Genomic DNA, 16,860 nt, shown 5'->3' with positions numbered 1-16,860 from the left:
GAGATGGCTTTAGCACTTTGGAAGTTCTTCCTTTGCAATATGACTTTGTTCCTGTACATAGGACATTTTCAGAGTTTGCTCCACTCAGAGGTCAGATGGCACCTCTGCCCTATTGGATTCAGGCTGTGTTAGCTTTAGGTAGATCATTAACCTTAGGAGAAATGTTCATCTCTTGACCCTACTTGGTTTTTGTCCAAAGGCCTACAGACAAGATTGCTTAACCCATTTTTGAGACAATCATTTATGTGCATTTATTCATATATTTGATACTTTTTGTGGGCCCTACATAACACCAGGCATTATTTTCTTTCTTTTTAAAAGGATTTTACTTATTTGAGAGTGTGTGTGAGTGGAGGAGGGGCAGAGGGACAAGCAGACTCCCCACTGAATGAAGAGCCTGAAACAGGGCTTGATCCCAGGACCCTGAGATAATGAACTGAAATGAAGTCAGACGCTTTACTGACTGATGGATCAGTCAGCATCTGGATGCCCTACCAGACACTATTTTCCAACGATAGGATTAGTATGTTGAACAACAAAAATGCGATGTCTTCTTTTATAGACCCTACTTCCTTTCAAAGTTATGAATGAATGAAGGAAGAGCTGAAACAGTTATAAATGAGCACCATAACCCATGAAACTCATTAATCCAGTAGTAATATACTAGAATCTTAAAAAATAAGTGTTAAAAACTAGTAGCTAACGTAGCCCTCACTTGTGCCTCTTTCATGAAGAATTAACTTATGTAGGAATTGTGCTCTTGTGGAGTACATCTAGAAGATGTGAATAAAGCATCATAAAACATGTATTTAAGGGCATTAGAGACTTAGAGGTGCCAAGTTACTAGAAAAGGGAGGGGATAAGAGACATAACCTTAAAACCAAACATATAGGGATATTAAAATGAGGGTAAAATTGAAGAATAATTTCTCTCATGACAAAAAAGATGAGATAGATGCAAAATATCCTAACAAAATATCCTAAACTAATATCCTAAGCAAAACGTTTAAAATTCAAGTTCAGCTATATATTAAAAGCATTATATGTAACAACCAAGTGGGGATTATTCCTGGAATGTAATAGTGGATTAACATTTAAAAGTCAGAGCAGTTCACCATGTTGACAGAAAAAGGAGGAGAAATCATATGATTATCTCCATAGGTACAGAAAAAAACTTGATAAAAATTCAGCTTTCATTCATGATTTAAAGAAAAAAAATAGGCAAACCAGGAAGGAAGGGAGCTTCTTTAATCTGATAAATAATATCTAAAATGAAACAAAACTCTAGCAAACATTTTACCCAATGGTGAATTATTGAAAACTTTCCTCCTCTACCACTACTTCTATGTAGTGATGTACTGGAAGTCCCAGTCAGTGCAGTAAATCAAGAAAAAGAAATAAAATTATAAGAATTGAAAAAGAAGAAACATAAACGTGATTCATAAAGGAATAAGGATGTACACAGAAAATCCAAAAGAACTTATTATAACTAATAATGTAATTTACTAAGATCATTAAATTCAAGGTTGATATACAAAAACCAATTGTTCTTTTCATATACCAGCAACAAGCAAGTGGGAAATAAACTAAAATCATGACCCCATTTATAATTGTACCAAAAACCAGTTGCTATCTAGGAACAAATCTAGTAAGGATGTTCAAGACCCCTAAACTGAACACTACAAAATATTATCAAGAGAAGAACTAGTAAAGAAGACCTAAATAATTGCAGCGATATACCATGTTCATGAATTGCAAGGGTCAATATTGTGGTGATATCAAATCCCTTCAAACTGCTCTGTATTTTTGTATCGTTCCAATCAAGTATCTGCAGGTATTTTTTTTTTCCTGGAAATTGACATGTCAGTTCTAAAATTTACATGGTACGGCAAAATCCAAAATAGTAACAACAAACAAACCCAAGTCTATCTTGAAGATGAAAAAAACCAAGGACTTATGTCATGAGATAGCAAGAGTTAAAACAAAGCTATAGAAATTGAGACAGTGAGATATAAATGGAAGGCTTGATATCCTGATCAGTAGAACAGAATGGAGAGTCCTGAAACATATGTACAATTGTCTGATTTTTAACAAAGTTTGTATTAAAGTACAGTGAGGAAAGAATCATCTTTCCAGTTATGGTTCTGGGTCCATTGGGCATATACATGGGAGAAAAATGAATATAGGTTCCTATCTCACACCATTCACAAACATCAATTCTAAAAAATTCTAGGCCATGTGGCTGAGCTTTGTCTTCTATGACATTATGCTAGCTCACCAAGTTATTTAGTTTATAACTATAGGTATATAGCACAAATTAAAGGGCTTATAAATCATTTGTTAAATTCAAGGAGACATGGGTGCCTGGGTGGCTCAGTTGGTTAAGCATCTGCCGTCAGCTGAGGTCATGATCCCAGGGTCCTGGCATCAAGTCCAGTATCCAGCTCCTTCCTCAGTGGGGAGCCTAATCTTCCCTCTGCCTGCAGCTCCCCCTGCTTGTGCTCTCTCTGACAAATAAATAAATAAAATCTTTAAAAAGACAAAAAATAAAATTCAAGGAGACCTAATGAGTGAATATTAAGGGAAAAAAAAAAAAGGTCAATAAGAGAAGTCACCTGCTTCTTTTAACCTAACTTCTCTTTAAACTGACTGGAAAATAATGTTTATGTATTTTTTAAAAATCATTTCCAGGTGGATTCTAGATCTAAATGTAAGGGGTAAGTAAAATCTATGAAGCTTTCAGAAGGAAACAGAACATTTTCATGAACTTGGTACAGGCAAGGACTTTTTAAACAGTACATAAAAAGTGCTAAACATAAAGGAATATGTTGAAATTGCTCTCAGAAATATTTAAAATTTGTGTTTACCAAGAGACACCATTAAGAGAGTGAAAGGCATGCCACAAAATGGGAGAAAATATTTGAAATACATCTAACAAAGTTCTCATAGCTATAATATATAAAAAAACTCCTACAACTCAATAAAAAAATAAGCAAACAATCCAATAGAAAAATGGGCACATCCCAAAAGCAGTTATCTAACTTGCCAATAAACATGAAAATGTATTCAGCTTTATTATTTATCAGGGTAATTAATATTAAAATTATGATGAACTTCATCATGTACTCCAGAATAGCTAAAATTTAAATAAGATTTAAATTTATAAATTTATATTTCATTCCAAACTGAGTATTAACAAGAACATGGGGCAACTGGAACTTTCATACACTGTTGGATGTAGAAGAGTGGAAATTGTACAACCACATTAAAAAACTGGCACTTATTAAAGCAGAATATCGGTGTACCCTGGAATGCAGCAACTGCATTCTGTTACTATATCAATAAAAATGCATACACATCTTCACCAACAGACAAATACAAGAATTTTTACAGCAATATTACTTCGTAATAGCCTTAAATTGAAAAAAAAAAACAAAACAACAACCAAATTTCTATCAATACTCAATGATATGTTCACCGCTGGAATACCACAGAGCAATGAGAATTATAATAAAGGCATGCCTCATTTTATTGCACTTTGCTTTAAACTGTGTTTCACAGACACCGTGTGTCATATTTCACAAATGGGAGGTTTGTGGTAACCCTATGTAGAACAAGGCAGTGGGTGCCATTTTTTCCAACAGCATTTGCTTACAATGTGTCTTTGTGTCTCCTTTTGGTAATTCCCACAATATTTCAAACTTTATTATCATATTTGTGACAGTCATCTGGGATCCGTGATTATGACTCACTGAAAGTATAGATGAGGGACAGCATTTTAAAGCAATGAAGTGTTTTTAATGTAGGTATGTACATTTTGATAGACATAATGTCATTTCATGCTTAACAGACTACAGAATACTGTAAACATCACTTTCCTATGCTCTAGGAAACCACAAATACATTTGAATCTCTTCATTGTGATATTTATTGCTGTAGTATTAAACCAAATCTGCCTCAGGATATATATGAAACAGCAGAGCTGACAAATGTGAGCACAAATGTGATGGTGTTCACAAACAGAATAACAATGACCTTTGGTCATTGGTGGCTATAAGGTGGGGGGGGGTTTCTTGTAGGGTACTGGTAATATTCTCTTTCTCTGTCTGAATACTGGCCACATGGGCTGCTCACTTATGATTTGTACACTATGTGTATGTTCAAGTTCAATAAAAGGTTTGCGTTAAAACTACATAAATTCTTGGGGCACCTGGGTGGCTCAGTGGGTTAAGCCTCTGCCTTCAGCTCAGGTCATGATCGAGCCCCGCATTGGGCTCTCTGCTCAGTGGGGAGCCTGCTTCCCCTCTCTCTGCCTGCCTCTTTGTCTACTTGTGATCTCTGTCAAATAAATAAATAAAATCTTTTAAAAAATTATATAAATTCCTTTTCTTCTAGATTCGACAAAGGAAGAGACTCCTATTCTCATTTTCAGAAATTCTAAAGGTCAAAGAATTCCTTGACTCCAAGGAGAAGTAGCTGAGACCCCTCTTAGAACCTCTGCCCTTTCATGTCTTCAGCATGGGTTGGATGTAGCAGGCTTTCAGGTCTTGTATGTCATTATCACAGCAGGTCCCGAGGAAGGGTTTACCTCTTAGCAGTCTCTGGGGCAAATCTTATGCCAGGGACATCCTGATGAGCATCTCAGCAAAGTGAGAACTTGTTCGTCATTTTCTTTGGGTTGCTCTTCAGCAGGGATCACTGGTCCAGAGATTGCTTTAATCTCTGACCGGAAAGATGTAGTTATTTCCAGCTCAAGAGCAGATGGGCTGTGGTCAGCAGGGATGTTGACTGCCTCTCTGGAAAGCACAGACCCTGTGTAACTGAGGCTCGTATGCTTGTCTCAGTGGGCTCCAGCTGGTCTTTGCTCCAAAGTCCAGAGGGTCACCAGATGTGAGGGGTCCTCTCCTCACTCCACCCTGTCCCTAGTCATCTGGTACACAGAGAGAGACAGTGTACATCCCTTAGATTGAAAACTTAACTCAGTTGGCTAGAGGTGGTGTGAAGAGGTAGAGGAATGAGGACAATCTCCCACTGGGTTGTCCAAAGATGGTAAAGTCTGTAAGGTATAGAAGGAAGAGGGTAAGCTGTTTGAGGTGTGTGTGTGTGTGTGTGTCTGCATGCACACACGCATGCCCATGTGCATGTGTATTAGAGAGAAAAGAGCCCAGGTTTGTATATCATGGTCTCATGCCCATGACCTTGTGAATTCTGTGATTTACAATCTCTTCTAACTCCTTCAGGACTATCTCTGGCCTCAGTGGAAGGCAGGGTCAATTTCTGCCAGAGGCAAGAATTTGTCACAATCTTGATTGGGACTGAAACAAACAACAATATTTACTTAGCAAAGATTCATACTTTGCACACAAGAAGAGGATGCAGAATAAATAGTTATGATGGGTTCAAATAATACAGCACAGTCTTACATTCTTAAGGCCCAATTCCAAGGATGCTTTATTAGACAAGCCTTGGTTTATAGTTTGAATAATTGTATTGCCAATCCCCAAACTTAATTCAATGAAAGTCTATTTAAAACGTATTTAGTACAGGGGCGCCTGGGTGGCTCAGTGGGTTAAGCCTCTGCCTTCGGCTCAGGTCATGATCTCAGGGTCCTGGGATCGAGCCCCGCATCGGGCTCTCTGCCCAGCGGGGAGCCTGCTTCCCCCTCTCTCTCTGCCTGCCTCTCTGCCTACTTGTGATCTCTGTCTGTCAAATAAATAAATAAATAAATAAATCTAAAAAAAAATCCATTAAAAAAAATAAATAAAACGTATTTAGTACAAAAGACTTGAACTAATACTTTATACAAGAGGCACCCAAACAGCCAATATGCATATAGAAAGATGCTCAGCCTCATTAGCCATTAAAGAAACTCAAAATTACAGTGTAAAACCAGTAACACTCTTACCAAAACAGTCAGAATGTGGAGCAACCAAACTCTCATATTCTTTCTTTCTTTTTTTTTTTTAAGATTATATTTGTTTATTTGACAGAGAGAGATCACAAGTAGACAGAGACGCAGGCAGAGAGAGAGAGAGAGGGAAGCAGGCTCCCTGCTGAGCGGAGAGCCCGATGTGGGACTCGATCCCAGGACCCTGAGATCATGACCTGAGCCACTGGCAGAGGCTTAACCCACTGAGCCACCCAGGTGCCCAAACTCTCATATTCTTAAGTAGGGAGTGCAAATTGGTTCAACCACTTTGCAAAACTGTTTGGTAGTACATATTAGACATACTTCTACTTTATGACCAAACAATTACTCTTTCCAGGAAATATCCTACAAAATGCATACCTACATGTACGAAAAGACATGTGCTAGAATGTTCATAGCAGCACTCACTGGCTCTTTATAAGAGCACAAACTAGAAACTACTATCACCAAAAGGAAAGATAAAGAATGGGATAATATGCACCACAGAGAACACATGAAGGACAGCAATACACAACAACAATGAGGAATCTTACAAATAAAAACTTGAGTGAAAGAAGCCAGACACAAAATTGTATATATTGTATGGTTCCAAATCTATAATGTTAAAAAAATCAACAGTATTTGTCTATGTTGTTAGAAGTCAGGATAACATATATCTTTGTGGGTGGATGGGAAGCCACTGGAAGAAGGCACCAGGGGGCCATCCCGGCTCTGTTCATGTTTTTTATTTTTATTTTTATTTTTTTAAAGATTTTATTTATTTATTTATTTGACAGAGAGAGAGAGTGAGAGCAGGAACACAAGCATGGAAGTGGGAGAGGGAAAGCAGACTTCCCCCGGAGCAGGGGCCCCTATGTGGGGCTCCATCCCAGGACCCTGGGATCATGACCTGAGGGAAGGCAGACACTTAACGTTTGAGCCACCCAGACCCCACCTCTGTTCGGTGATGTGGGTGGTGGTTATATGGCTGTGTTCACCTGGTGATAATTCGTTGTACACTGAGGATGTGTAAAATTTTAGGTATGTTTATTATACTTCAGCAAAAGTTGTTAAAACTTGATCTAAATTTTCCCCAAGTGGAGCTCACAGACTTCAGGAGGACTGGGCTGTAGGTGGCAGGACCCAGCAGAAGCAGCCGTCTCAGGTTCAGCATTTCACCTGACCTTAGCCTTCAGCAGAGGGTTGTACAGAACCGTGTCTTTTACAAGAGGGGCTTCCGGGAGGGACCTGGAGTGGGCTGCGGAGAAGCTTTCGAAGAGGAGTCTGATGATTCCTGAAAATTGTGCTGAAAACTTTGCGTGTAAGTGTGCACATGCTTCCCTGGGGGAGAGTCCCTCGGTTTCATCCTGTGGACGGCCCCCCATTCCTATGGAGTCTGTGTTTTCCAAACATCTAAGAGCTGCTTGGCTAGATGATGGCCCAGGCGTCAAGGAACTTACGTTCTAGTAACTAAACCGGGAGCCCGCCGGATCACTTGCCTCCGGCCTTGGTTCGTCTCTGAGAAGGCCGTCACTGCAGCGGGCTCCGAGTTTGCTTCCACTCGCACCTCCGGCAGGTCGATCCCCTCCCGCGAGCAGAGGTGCAGCCTCGCTGCTCTTGGAGCTGGGCCGAGGGGATGGCCACGGGTCGGCGGGAGCGTAGCCCGAAGCTTGCAGCGCTCCAGCCCTGCGCCGGCCCGGGCTGCAGGCGAGCGGCCCCTGGGAGGGGTCGGGGGTGTGGCGAGGGTGAATTGCCCTTGCCCAAAAGGCTAACTCTTCGGAGTAGGCGGATCCGCCACCCCCACCCATACCCCTCCGCAACACACAGCCGCCTACTTAGGCGCAGGGAGCCGGGAGTCAGTGTCGCCTACCCGCAGCGGACTATGAGGCTCGCCATCTACGCCCTGCTGTGTGCAGGGACCCTGGGTGAGTTCGCTCTGGGAGCCCGGTGGGGTCTTGCTCTCCAAGACCCGGACTGGGTGCCAGCGGAGGGTCAGTCGTAGAGGGACACCACACAGCCTGGGTCTAAGGAGTCAGGAAGCAGCCCAGGGCCTGGCTGGTCCCAAGGTGCTTCTGTCCGGTGGTGCATGCAGGCACTCAACAAACTTTTGTAGCCTAGGGCAGGGGCCCAAATCCGTCTTGCTTCCTGATGTACAGCTGGAGGAGCTAAGGATGGCTTTTTACATCTTTAAATGGTTGAAAGAAGATAAAAAGAACAACAGTTTTGACACATGAAAATTATAAGAGTTTAAAATTTCTGTATCTATAAATAAAATTTTATTGGATCACAATCATGCTCATTCAGATAAGTATTATCTGTGGTTGCTTTCTGGCTTCAAGGACAGAACTGAGTAGTTGCTACAGAGACCATATATCCCACAAAGCCTAAAATACTCACTAGCCCATTCCGGAAAAGATTTATGACACCTGGCCTGGAAGCTGTTGCTTATGTTCACAGCCAAGGAAATAGGATCAGAGGAGAGAAGGGATTTTCCCCAGGGTTCATGACTGTGTTATCATTAAGCAGGAGAGGGGCTTAATGTTAGGTATTCTTGACCTGTCAGGTATCTAACCAGAAGGGTTTTTCCTGCTTTGAACTGTACAACATCTTCCATCCTTACCACACAAGGAAGAGGTAGAGGAACATATGGGAAAAGCAATCATCCTAGAATAGGATCCACCTGCCACTCAGTTCTGTGTGACTCTGGGCCATCCCTTGACCTCTCTGAACTGGTTTCCTCCTTAGTTCAGTAGGAATTGCTTTTTCACAACCAATACTGAGAAAGTGGAATGAGATAATGTACCTAATGATAGAGCTCTAGACACAGGTGAGTATCACTGGTAAAAATCCTGCACAGAGGGGCGCCTGGGTGGCTCAGTGGGTTAAAGCCTCTGCCTTTGGCTCAGGTCATGATCCCAGGGTCCTGGGATTGAGCCCGGCATCAGGCTCTTCACTCAGTGGGGAGCCTGCTTCCTCCTCTCTCTCCGCCTGCCTCTCTGCCTACTTGTGATCTCTCTGTCTGTCAAAAAAAAAAAAAAAAAAATCCTGCACATAAATGTAGGGGGGCCCCTTCCTGTTTTGGACAGAAGGAGCCCAGGGCTCTCAGCTGGGTAACTGTAAGGAAGGTAGGTCGTAGTACACCGTTAATGAGCTCATGCATATGAAACCCCCCCAAGGCTCAACAAGTGTTCGTTCTTTCTAGCCCTGGTTCCGCCTCGCCTCAGGCTGTTTTTATTTGTTTGTTTGTTTGTTTGTTTTTAAAGATTTTATTCATCCATTTGACAGAGAGAGAAAAAGTGAAAGAGGGAATGCATGCATGGGGAGCGGGAGAGGCTGTTTAAAATAACTTCCGGAGTGGTAAGGTGTTTTACCAGAGGAGACGGGTAACCTGGGGGCAGCAGGGGGAGAACAAGGCAGGAAGGGCAAGGCGCGGCGCCATGGTGGGCCCTCCCTAGCCTACCACTGCCACATGGGGCCACACGGCCAGATCTGCTGGGGCTAGGAAAGGCTGGAAAGGTAGTGGACAGCCATGTTCCACCTACAGCCACCAGGAAATCCAGAGTGAAGGCCCCTGCTTTCTCCCCAATTCCTCCTGGATAGGATGTGTGTTGTTTTTCTTCCTCTATCTCCTCTCTTGGCAATGTCAGGGCACTGAATGAAAGCTCATTTCCCAATCAACTCTTTATTTACAAACCAGAGGCAAGAGCTGCCTACCTCTCCCCCATTCCCACACCCCCACGGTCCTTCCCACTGGGCACTGGATATGGATCAGGGTGGCGTCTAGGATGTGCTTTCTTCAAAGCTCAGTGTTCTCTTCTGACAAAGGCTCTTCTGATGGCAAATGCCAGAAAGGCAACCAAACAGTTTAAAATTAAAAAGATCAGAAGAGGGGGATTTGTTATTAGTAGACCTTGCAAGAGCCAAGAACCAAAGGTTCAGAACAGTCTGTACGTCCACTTTGGCCTCCCCTTCCTACCTCAGCCTCTCCAGAGCCTATGAGATTTCTCCACGCGGTGAGCACGTGGCCACCAGCAGCTTTTCCCTCCCAGGATCCATCTGAAATATCCACAGTGGGCTCTGACTGTCCTTTCTTGAAATTGTCACATGACTGACAATGGGGTGTTACTGAATTGGCTTAGGCTAGCTGGCTGGTAGTCTCTGTTTCTCTTTCCTTTTTAAAATAATTTTTACTGGGATGTCTGGGTGGCTCAGTCAGTTGAGCGGCTGCCTTTGGCTCAGGTCATGGTCCCAGCATCCTGTGATGGAGTCCTGCATCGGGCTCCCTGCTCAGCAGGGAGCCTGCTTATCTCTCTCCCTCTGCCTGCCACTCTGCAGGCTTGTGCTCTGTCTCTATCTCTCACTGTCAAATAAATGAATAAAATCTTAAAAAAAAATAATTTTTACTGAAGTATAATTTACATGTGATAAAATGGGCTCATTTTAAGTATACATGTAGTTTAATGAATTTTGGTAACTCCACCTCCCCATGTAGCTTCCACCATGATCAAGGTATAGAACATTTCCATCACTCCCAAAGTGTCCTCCTCCTCATCATTCCCACTTTCTGCCATTATAGATAAGTTTTGCTGTTTCACATAAATGGAATCACCCAGTACATAGTCTATCGTGACTGGCTTCACACAGCACAATTGTTTAGCAATTCATTCACATTGTTGCATGTATCAAAGTTTGTTTCTCTTTATTGATTAGTCATATTCCATTGTATGGCTTTACCACAGTTTGTCTACCTCTTCAGTTGTTGATGAACTTTTTGGGGATATCATGAATAAGGCTGCTTATGAACTTTAGTGTATAAATCTTTGGGTTGACATGTTTTCATTTCTTGGTTTTTTTGTTTTGTTTTTAAGATTTTATTTATTTGTTAGAGAGAGAGAGCACAGAAGCAGGGGGAGCAGCAGGCAGAGAGAGAAGCAGGCTCCTTGCCCAGGGACTTGATCTGAGGACCCTAGGATCATGACCTGGGCCAAAGGCAGACAGATGCTTCCCAGACTGAGCCACCCAGGCACCCCAGGTCTTCGTTTCTTTCGGGCAAGTTTGTTGGAGTAAAATTTCTGGGTCATATTTAACTAGTTAAGAAAATGCCAAACTTTGTTGAGTAGTTGAACCATTTTACTTTGCTGCCAGCAATGTAGGAGAATTTCAGTTCTTCCGAATCCCACCAACGCTTGGTATTATCAGTCTTTTCACATTAACCATTTCTGCTGTAGTATTTCACCATGGTTTTACTTTGTGTTTCATTGATGAACAATGATGTTGAGCGTCTTTCTATGTTCTTACTGGCCACTCATGTATCTTCTTTTATGAATTATGTGTTCAAATCTTGTCCCATTTTTTAATTTGGTTATTTGGATTATTACTGAGTTAAAAGCCCTTTATATATTCTGGATACAAGTCCTTGGTCACATAGGTTTTGAAAGTATTTTTTCCAAGTTTGTAGCTTAGCTTCTTTTCATTTTCTGAACACCATCCTATGAAGAGTGAATGTTTTACATTTTGACCAAGTTCACTTACCAAATTTTTATGTTTTGGTTATTACGTTCTATGTCCTCTCTAAAAATATAATTCGCTGCCCCAAAGTTGCAAAATTTTGTTTTATTTTATTTTATTTTAGAAGTTTTGTTTTGTTTTTTTTTAACATATAATGTACTGTTTGCTTCGGGGGTACAGGTCTATGAATCATCTGTCTTACACAATTCATAGTGCTCATCATAGCACAAACCCTCTCCAAAGTGCAGCACCTAGCCACCCTATCCCTCCCACCCACCCCAGCAACCCTAAATTTGTTTTGTGAAATAAAGAGTCTCTTATGGTTTGTCTCCCTCCCCAGTCCCATCTTGTTTCATTTTTTCCCCCACCCTGCCTCTCAAATTTCTCATATCAGTGAGATCATATGACAATTGTCTTTCTCTGATTGACTTATTTTGCTTAGCATAATACCCTCTAGGTCCATTCATGTCATTGCAAATGGCAGGATTTTGTTTTTTTGATAGCTGCATAGTGTTCCATTGTGTATATATACCACATCTTCTTTATCCATTCATCTGTTGATGGACACCTAGGTTCTTTCCATAGTTTGACTATTGTGGACATTGCTGCTATAAACATACGGGTACACATGCCAGATGACTAGATTTGTTATAGCTTCAGCTTTACTGTTTTGGTCTATGATATATTTGTAGCTTTTGTGTATGGTCCAAGTAAATGTTGAAATTCATTTTTCTCACATGAATATCTAGTTATTCTAGGACTTGTTTTTGTTTTTAAGATTTTATTTATTTGACAGAGAGAGAGAGAGCACAAGCAGGGGGAGCATCGAGCAGAGGGAGAAGCAGGCTCCCCACTGAGCAGGAAGCCCAATGAGGGACTCCATCCCAGGACCGTGGGATCATGATCTGGGCTGAAGGCAGATGCTTACAGCCACCCAGGCATTCCCAGGACTTGTCTTCGAAAAGGATATTCTTTCTCCACTGAATAACCTTAGCAGCTTTGTTGGAAATCTGCTGACCCTATAAATGTGGGTTACTTTCTAGACTCTCTGTTCTGTTCTGTTCTGTTAAGCTGTATGTCTCTCCTTGTGCCAATATCACACTGTCTTGATTACAGTGGCTTTATAGTAAGTCTAGAAATCAGGTGGAATGAGCCCTCCAACTCTATGGTACTACTTCAGGCTTGGTTTGGCCATTTAGATGCTTTGTGTATACATACACATTTTTGAATTGGCTTGTCAATTACTATAGAAAGTGAGTTTAGTCTTGAAATATTTTTGAGGTTTCATTTAACATATAGATCATTTTGAGAAGTGTTAACCCACCACTCTCAGTTATTTTACCAGGAAAAATGGGTTAATTTGGAAATAGCAGAAAATCATATTTCAGTGCATATAAGCTGTGGCAAAACCATAGGCAAGACTAGAGAACAAAAGACAGGAGATTTTGTTTTTGTTTTTGTTTGTTAGTTTTGTTTTGTTTTAAAGAGAGAGAGAAAGAGGGTAGTTGGGAGGTGCTATTATAAACAAGAAGTCCATTGGAGTAAACTGGAAATTTTGAGCATAGTGGGTTTTCAGTGGCCAAGTTGTGACAGTCTCTTATCGGCTGAGCTGTTGCTTGGCATAGAGAAAATCTCTTCCTCCTGCTGAGGTAGTAAAGTATATGTTTCTTCCTGTTAGGAATGCAGGGTACCTCCCTTCCTGTTGGGGTTTGCAATTGACAAGGAGTGGTAAGGTGTGAGAACTTCTGCTTCTGGCCTTCCTGCTTTATTTTATTTTATTTGTTTACTTATTTTTTAAAAGATTTTATATATTTTAGAGACAGAGTGTGAGGGAGAGGAGAGGGGCAGAGCTGAACACGGAGCCCTTTGTGGAGCTTGATCTCAGGACCCTGAAATCATGACCCTGAGCCAAAATCAAGAGTTAGATGCTTAACCAACTGAGCCACCCAGGAACCCCAGTTGGCAGGTAACTTTTATTTTGGCACTTTGATGGTATTATTCCTTTGTCTATGACTTGTCCACACAAGTCATAGACAAAAAACCTATGATATTTTTCTGACAAAAAGTCTGTGATATTTATTATCTTTGTTCCTCTGTACTTAATTTGTCTCTTTTCTCTGGTTGCTCTAGAACTACGAGTTTGTAGTTTTCTTAACGTTTGGAAAAACTCTGGGCAAATTGTTCTTCATGTATTTTTTCAGGACCCTTTCCCCTTTTCCCCCTGGGATTGCATTTACATGTATGTTAGATCACTTGACATTGTGTGAAAAGTCACTTAGGCTCTTTTTATTGGTTTTTCACTCTCTCTTTTTTTTTCTCTCTCTCTGAGCTTCATTTCAGAGAGTTTCAAATAATGTCTTTCAAGATTTTATTTATTTATCTGTACAATATAGTGATTGAACAATTCCATACATCATCTAGTGCTCATCACCATAAGTGTACTCCCTAGTTCCCATTATCTATTTCACTCATCCCCCACCCCTCTCCTCTGGTAACCAGCAGATTGTTCTCTACAATTAAGAGTCTGTTTCTCTCTCTCTCATTTTTTCCCCTTTGCCTGTTTGTTTTCTTCCTTAAATTCCACATTCGAATGAAGTCATATGGTATTTGTCTTTCTCTGACTGATTTATTTTGCTTAGCTTTATACTCTAGCTCCATCCATGTCCTTGCAAATGGCAAGATTTCATTCTGTTAAAGGGGTTCAAACTGGTGGCTGCACCAGTTTGCATTCCCACCAACACTGCACAAGTGTCCTTTTTACTCCACATCCCTGCCAACACTTGTTGTTTCTTGTGTTTTTTATTTTAACCTTTCTGACAGGTGTGAGTTGGTATCTCCTTGTTGTTTTGACTTGCATTTCCCTGCTGATGAGTGCTGCGGAGTATCTTTTCATGTGTTTGTTGACCATCTGGATGTCGTCTTTAGAGAAATGTCTGTTCATGTCTTCTGTCCATTTTTTTTAAGGATTTTATTTATTTCACACACACACACACACACACACACACACACACACACACAGAATGAGAACACAAGGAGGGGAAGTGAGAGAGAGAGAAGCGGGATGAGGGATGCGGGACCCAATCTCAGGACCCAGGGATCATGATCCGAGCTGAAGGCAGAAGCTTAACCAACTGAGTCACCCAGGTGCCCCTTCTGCCCATTTTTCAATTGGATTGTTTGGCTTTGGGGTGTAGAGTTGTATAAGTTCTTTATAGATTTTGGATACTAACCCTTTATCAGATATGTCATTTGCAAATATCTCCTCCCATTCCATAGGTTGCCTTTTAGTTTTGTTGATTGTTTCCTTCTCTGTGCCGAAGCTTTTTATTTTTATATAGTCTCAGTAGTTTATTTTTGCTTTTGTTTCCCTTGCCTCAGAAGACCTATGTAGGAAGAAGTTGCTATGGCTGATGACGAAGTAGTTATTGCTTGTGTTCTGTTCTAGGATTTTTATGGTTTCAGTCTCATGTTTATGTCTTTAATCCATTTTGAATTTGTTTGTGTGTGGTGTGAGAAAGTGCTCTAGTTTCATTCTTTTGCATGTTGCTCTTCAGTTTTCCCATCACAATTTGTTAAAGAGAGTGTCTTTTTCCCATTGGATATTCTTTCCTGCCTTGTCAAAGATTAATTGACCACATAATTATGGGTTTATTTCTAGGTTTTCTATTCTGTTCCATCGATCCGTGTGTCCATTTTTGTGCCAATACCATACTATTTTGATTACTGCAACTTTGTGATATAACTTGAAGTCCAGAATTGTGATGCCTCCTGTTCTGCTTTTCTTTCTCAAGATTGCTTTGGCTCCTGGGGGTCTTTTGTGGTTCCACACAAATTTTAGGATTGTTCGTTCTAGTTCTGTGAAAAATGCTGTTGGTATTTTGAAAGGTATTGCATTAAATGTGTAGATTATTTTGGGTAGTGCAGACATTTTAACATTTATTTTTCCAATCCATGAACATTCCATTTCTTTGTGTCATCTTCAATTTCTGTAATCAGTGTTTTATAGTTTTCAGAGTACAGATCTTTTATCTCTTTGGTTAGGTTTATTCCTAGGTATCTTATTATTTTGGGTGCAATTGTAAATGGGATTGTTTTCTTAACATCTCTTTCTGCTGCTTCATTATTGGTGTATAAAAATGCAACAGGTTTCTGTACGTTGATTTTGTATCCTGTGACTTTACTGAATTTGTTTACCAGTTCTAGCAGTTTTTTGGTGGAAGCTTAGGGTTTTCTATATATAGTATCATGTCATCTGCAAATAGTGACCGTTTTACTTCTTCCTTACCAATTTGGATGCTTTCTATTTCTTTTTGCTGTCTGATTGCTGTGGCTAGGACTTCCAGTATTATGTTGAATAAAAGTCCCGAGAGTGGAAACCCTGGTCTTGTTCCTGACCTTAGTGGAAAAGTTCTGTTTTTCCCCATTAAGGATGAAATTAGCTGTGGGTTTTTCATAAATGGTCTTTATTATGTTGAGACATGTTCCCTCTCAACCTACTTTGTTCAGGTGTTATTTTTTTTCTTGAGATTCTTATTTATTTATTTGTCAGAGAGAGAGAGGCGGGAAGAAAGAACACAAGCAGGGGGAGTGGCAGACAGAGGGAGAAGCAGGATCCCTGCTGAGCAGGAAGCCAGATGCGGGACTCAGTCCCAGGACTCTGGGATCATGACCTAAGCCAAAAACAGATGCTTAACTGACTGAGACACCCAAGCCTCTGGTTGAGGATGTTTTGTTTTGTTTTATCATGAATGGATGTTGTACTTTGTCAAATGCTTTTTCTGCATCTTTTGAAATGGTCATATAGTTTTTATCCTTTCTATTGTTGATATGATGTATCATTTCTCATAGCTTGATTTGCAAGTATTGCACAACATTTGCACCCAGGAATAAATCCCACTTGATTGTGGTGAATGATTGTTTTAATGTATTGTTGAATTTGGTTTGCTAGTATTTTATTCAGAACTTTTGCATCTATGTTCATTAGGGATATTGGCCTGTTCGCTCTCTCTCTCTCTCGCTCTCTCTTTTTTTTTTTGGTGGTGTCTATTTGATTTTGGTACCCAGGTAATGCTGGCCTCATAGAATGACCTTAGAATTTCTCCTTCCTCTTCTATTGTTTGGAATAGTTTCAGAAGAATAGGTACTATCTCTTCTTTAATTGTTTGGTAGAATTCACCTGTGAAGCCATCTGGTCCTGGATTTTTGGTTTTTGCGAGTTTTTTGATCACAGATTCAATTTCTTTGCTGGTTAACAGTCTGTTCAAGTTTTCTATTTCTTCCTGTTTCAGTTTTGGTAGTTATCTGTTTCTAGGAATTTATCCATTTCTTCTATGTTGTCCAATTTGTTGGTATATAGTTTTTCTTTTCTTTTTTAAAAAAAAAATATTTTATTTATTTATTTGTCAGAGAAAGAGAGAGAGAGAGTACAAGCAGGGAGACCAGCAG

General features: G+C 40.5%; 1 protein-coding gene across 3 annotated transcripts in view; it reads left to right on the top strand.

Annotated features, from left to right (window-relative positions):
- The first annotated feature begins 7,705 nt into the window (after positions 1 to 7,705).
- LOC308357529 (inhibitor of carbonic anhydrase-like) overlaps positions 7,706 to 16,860 on the top strand; it is a 43,163-nt gene continuing 34,008 nt past the window's right edge. For all 3 annotated transcript variants that reach the window (XM_080827133.1, XM_080827134.1, XM_080827132.1), the window contains exon 1: positions 7,706 to 7,832. In XM_080827133.1, coding sequence (XP_080683259.1) covers positions 7,790 to 7,832 — 43 coding nt within the window. In that variant the 5' untranslated portion in view covers positions 7,706 to 7,789. The remainder of the gene's footprint in view (positions 7,833 to 16,860) is intronic.

This window comes from Martes martes (assembly GCF_963455335.1).
Source record: "Martes martes genome assembly, chromosome: 1".
Taxonomy (NCBI): Eukaryota; Metazoa; Chordata; class Mammalia; order Carnivora; family Mustelidae; genus Martes; species Martes martes.
Note: the sequence above shows the minus strand (reverse complement) of the source record. Positions and strands in the feature narration are given on the sequence as shown.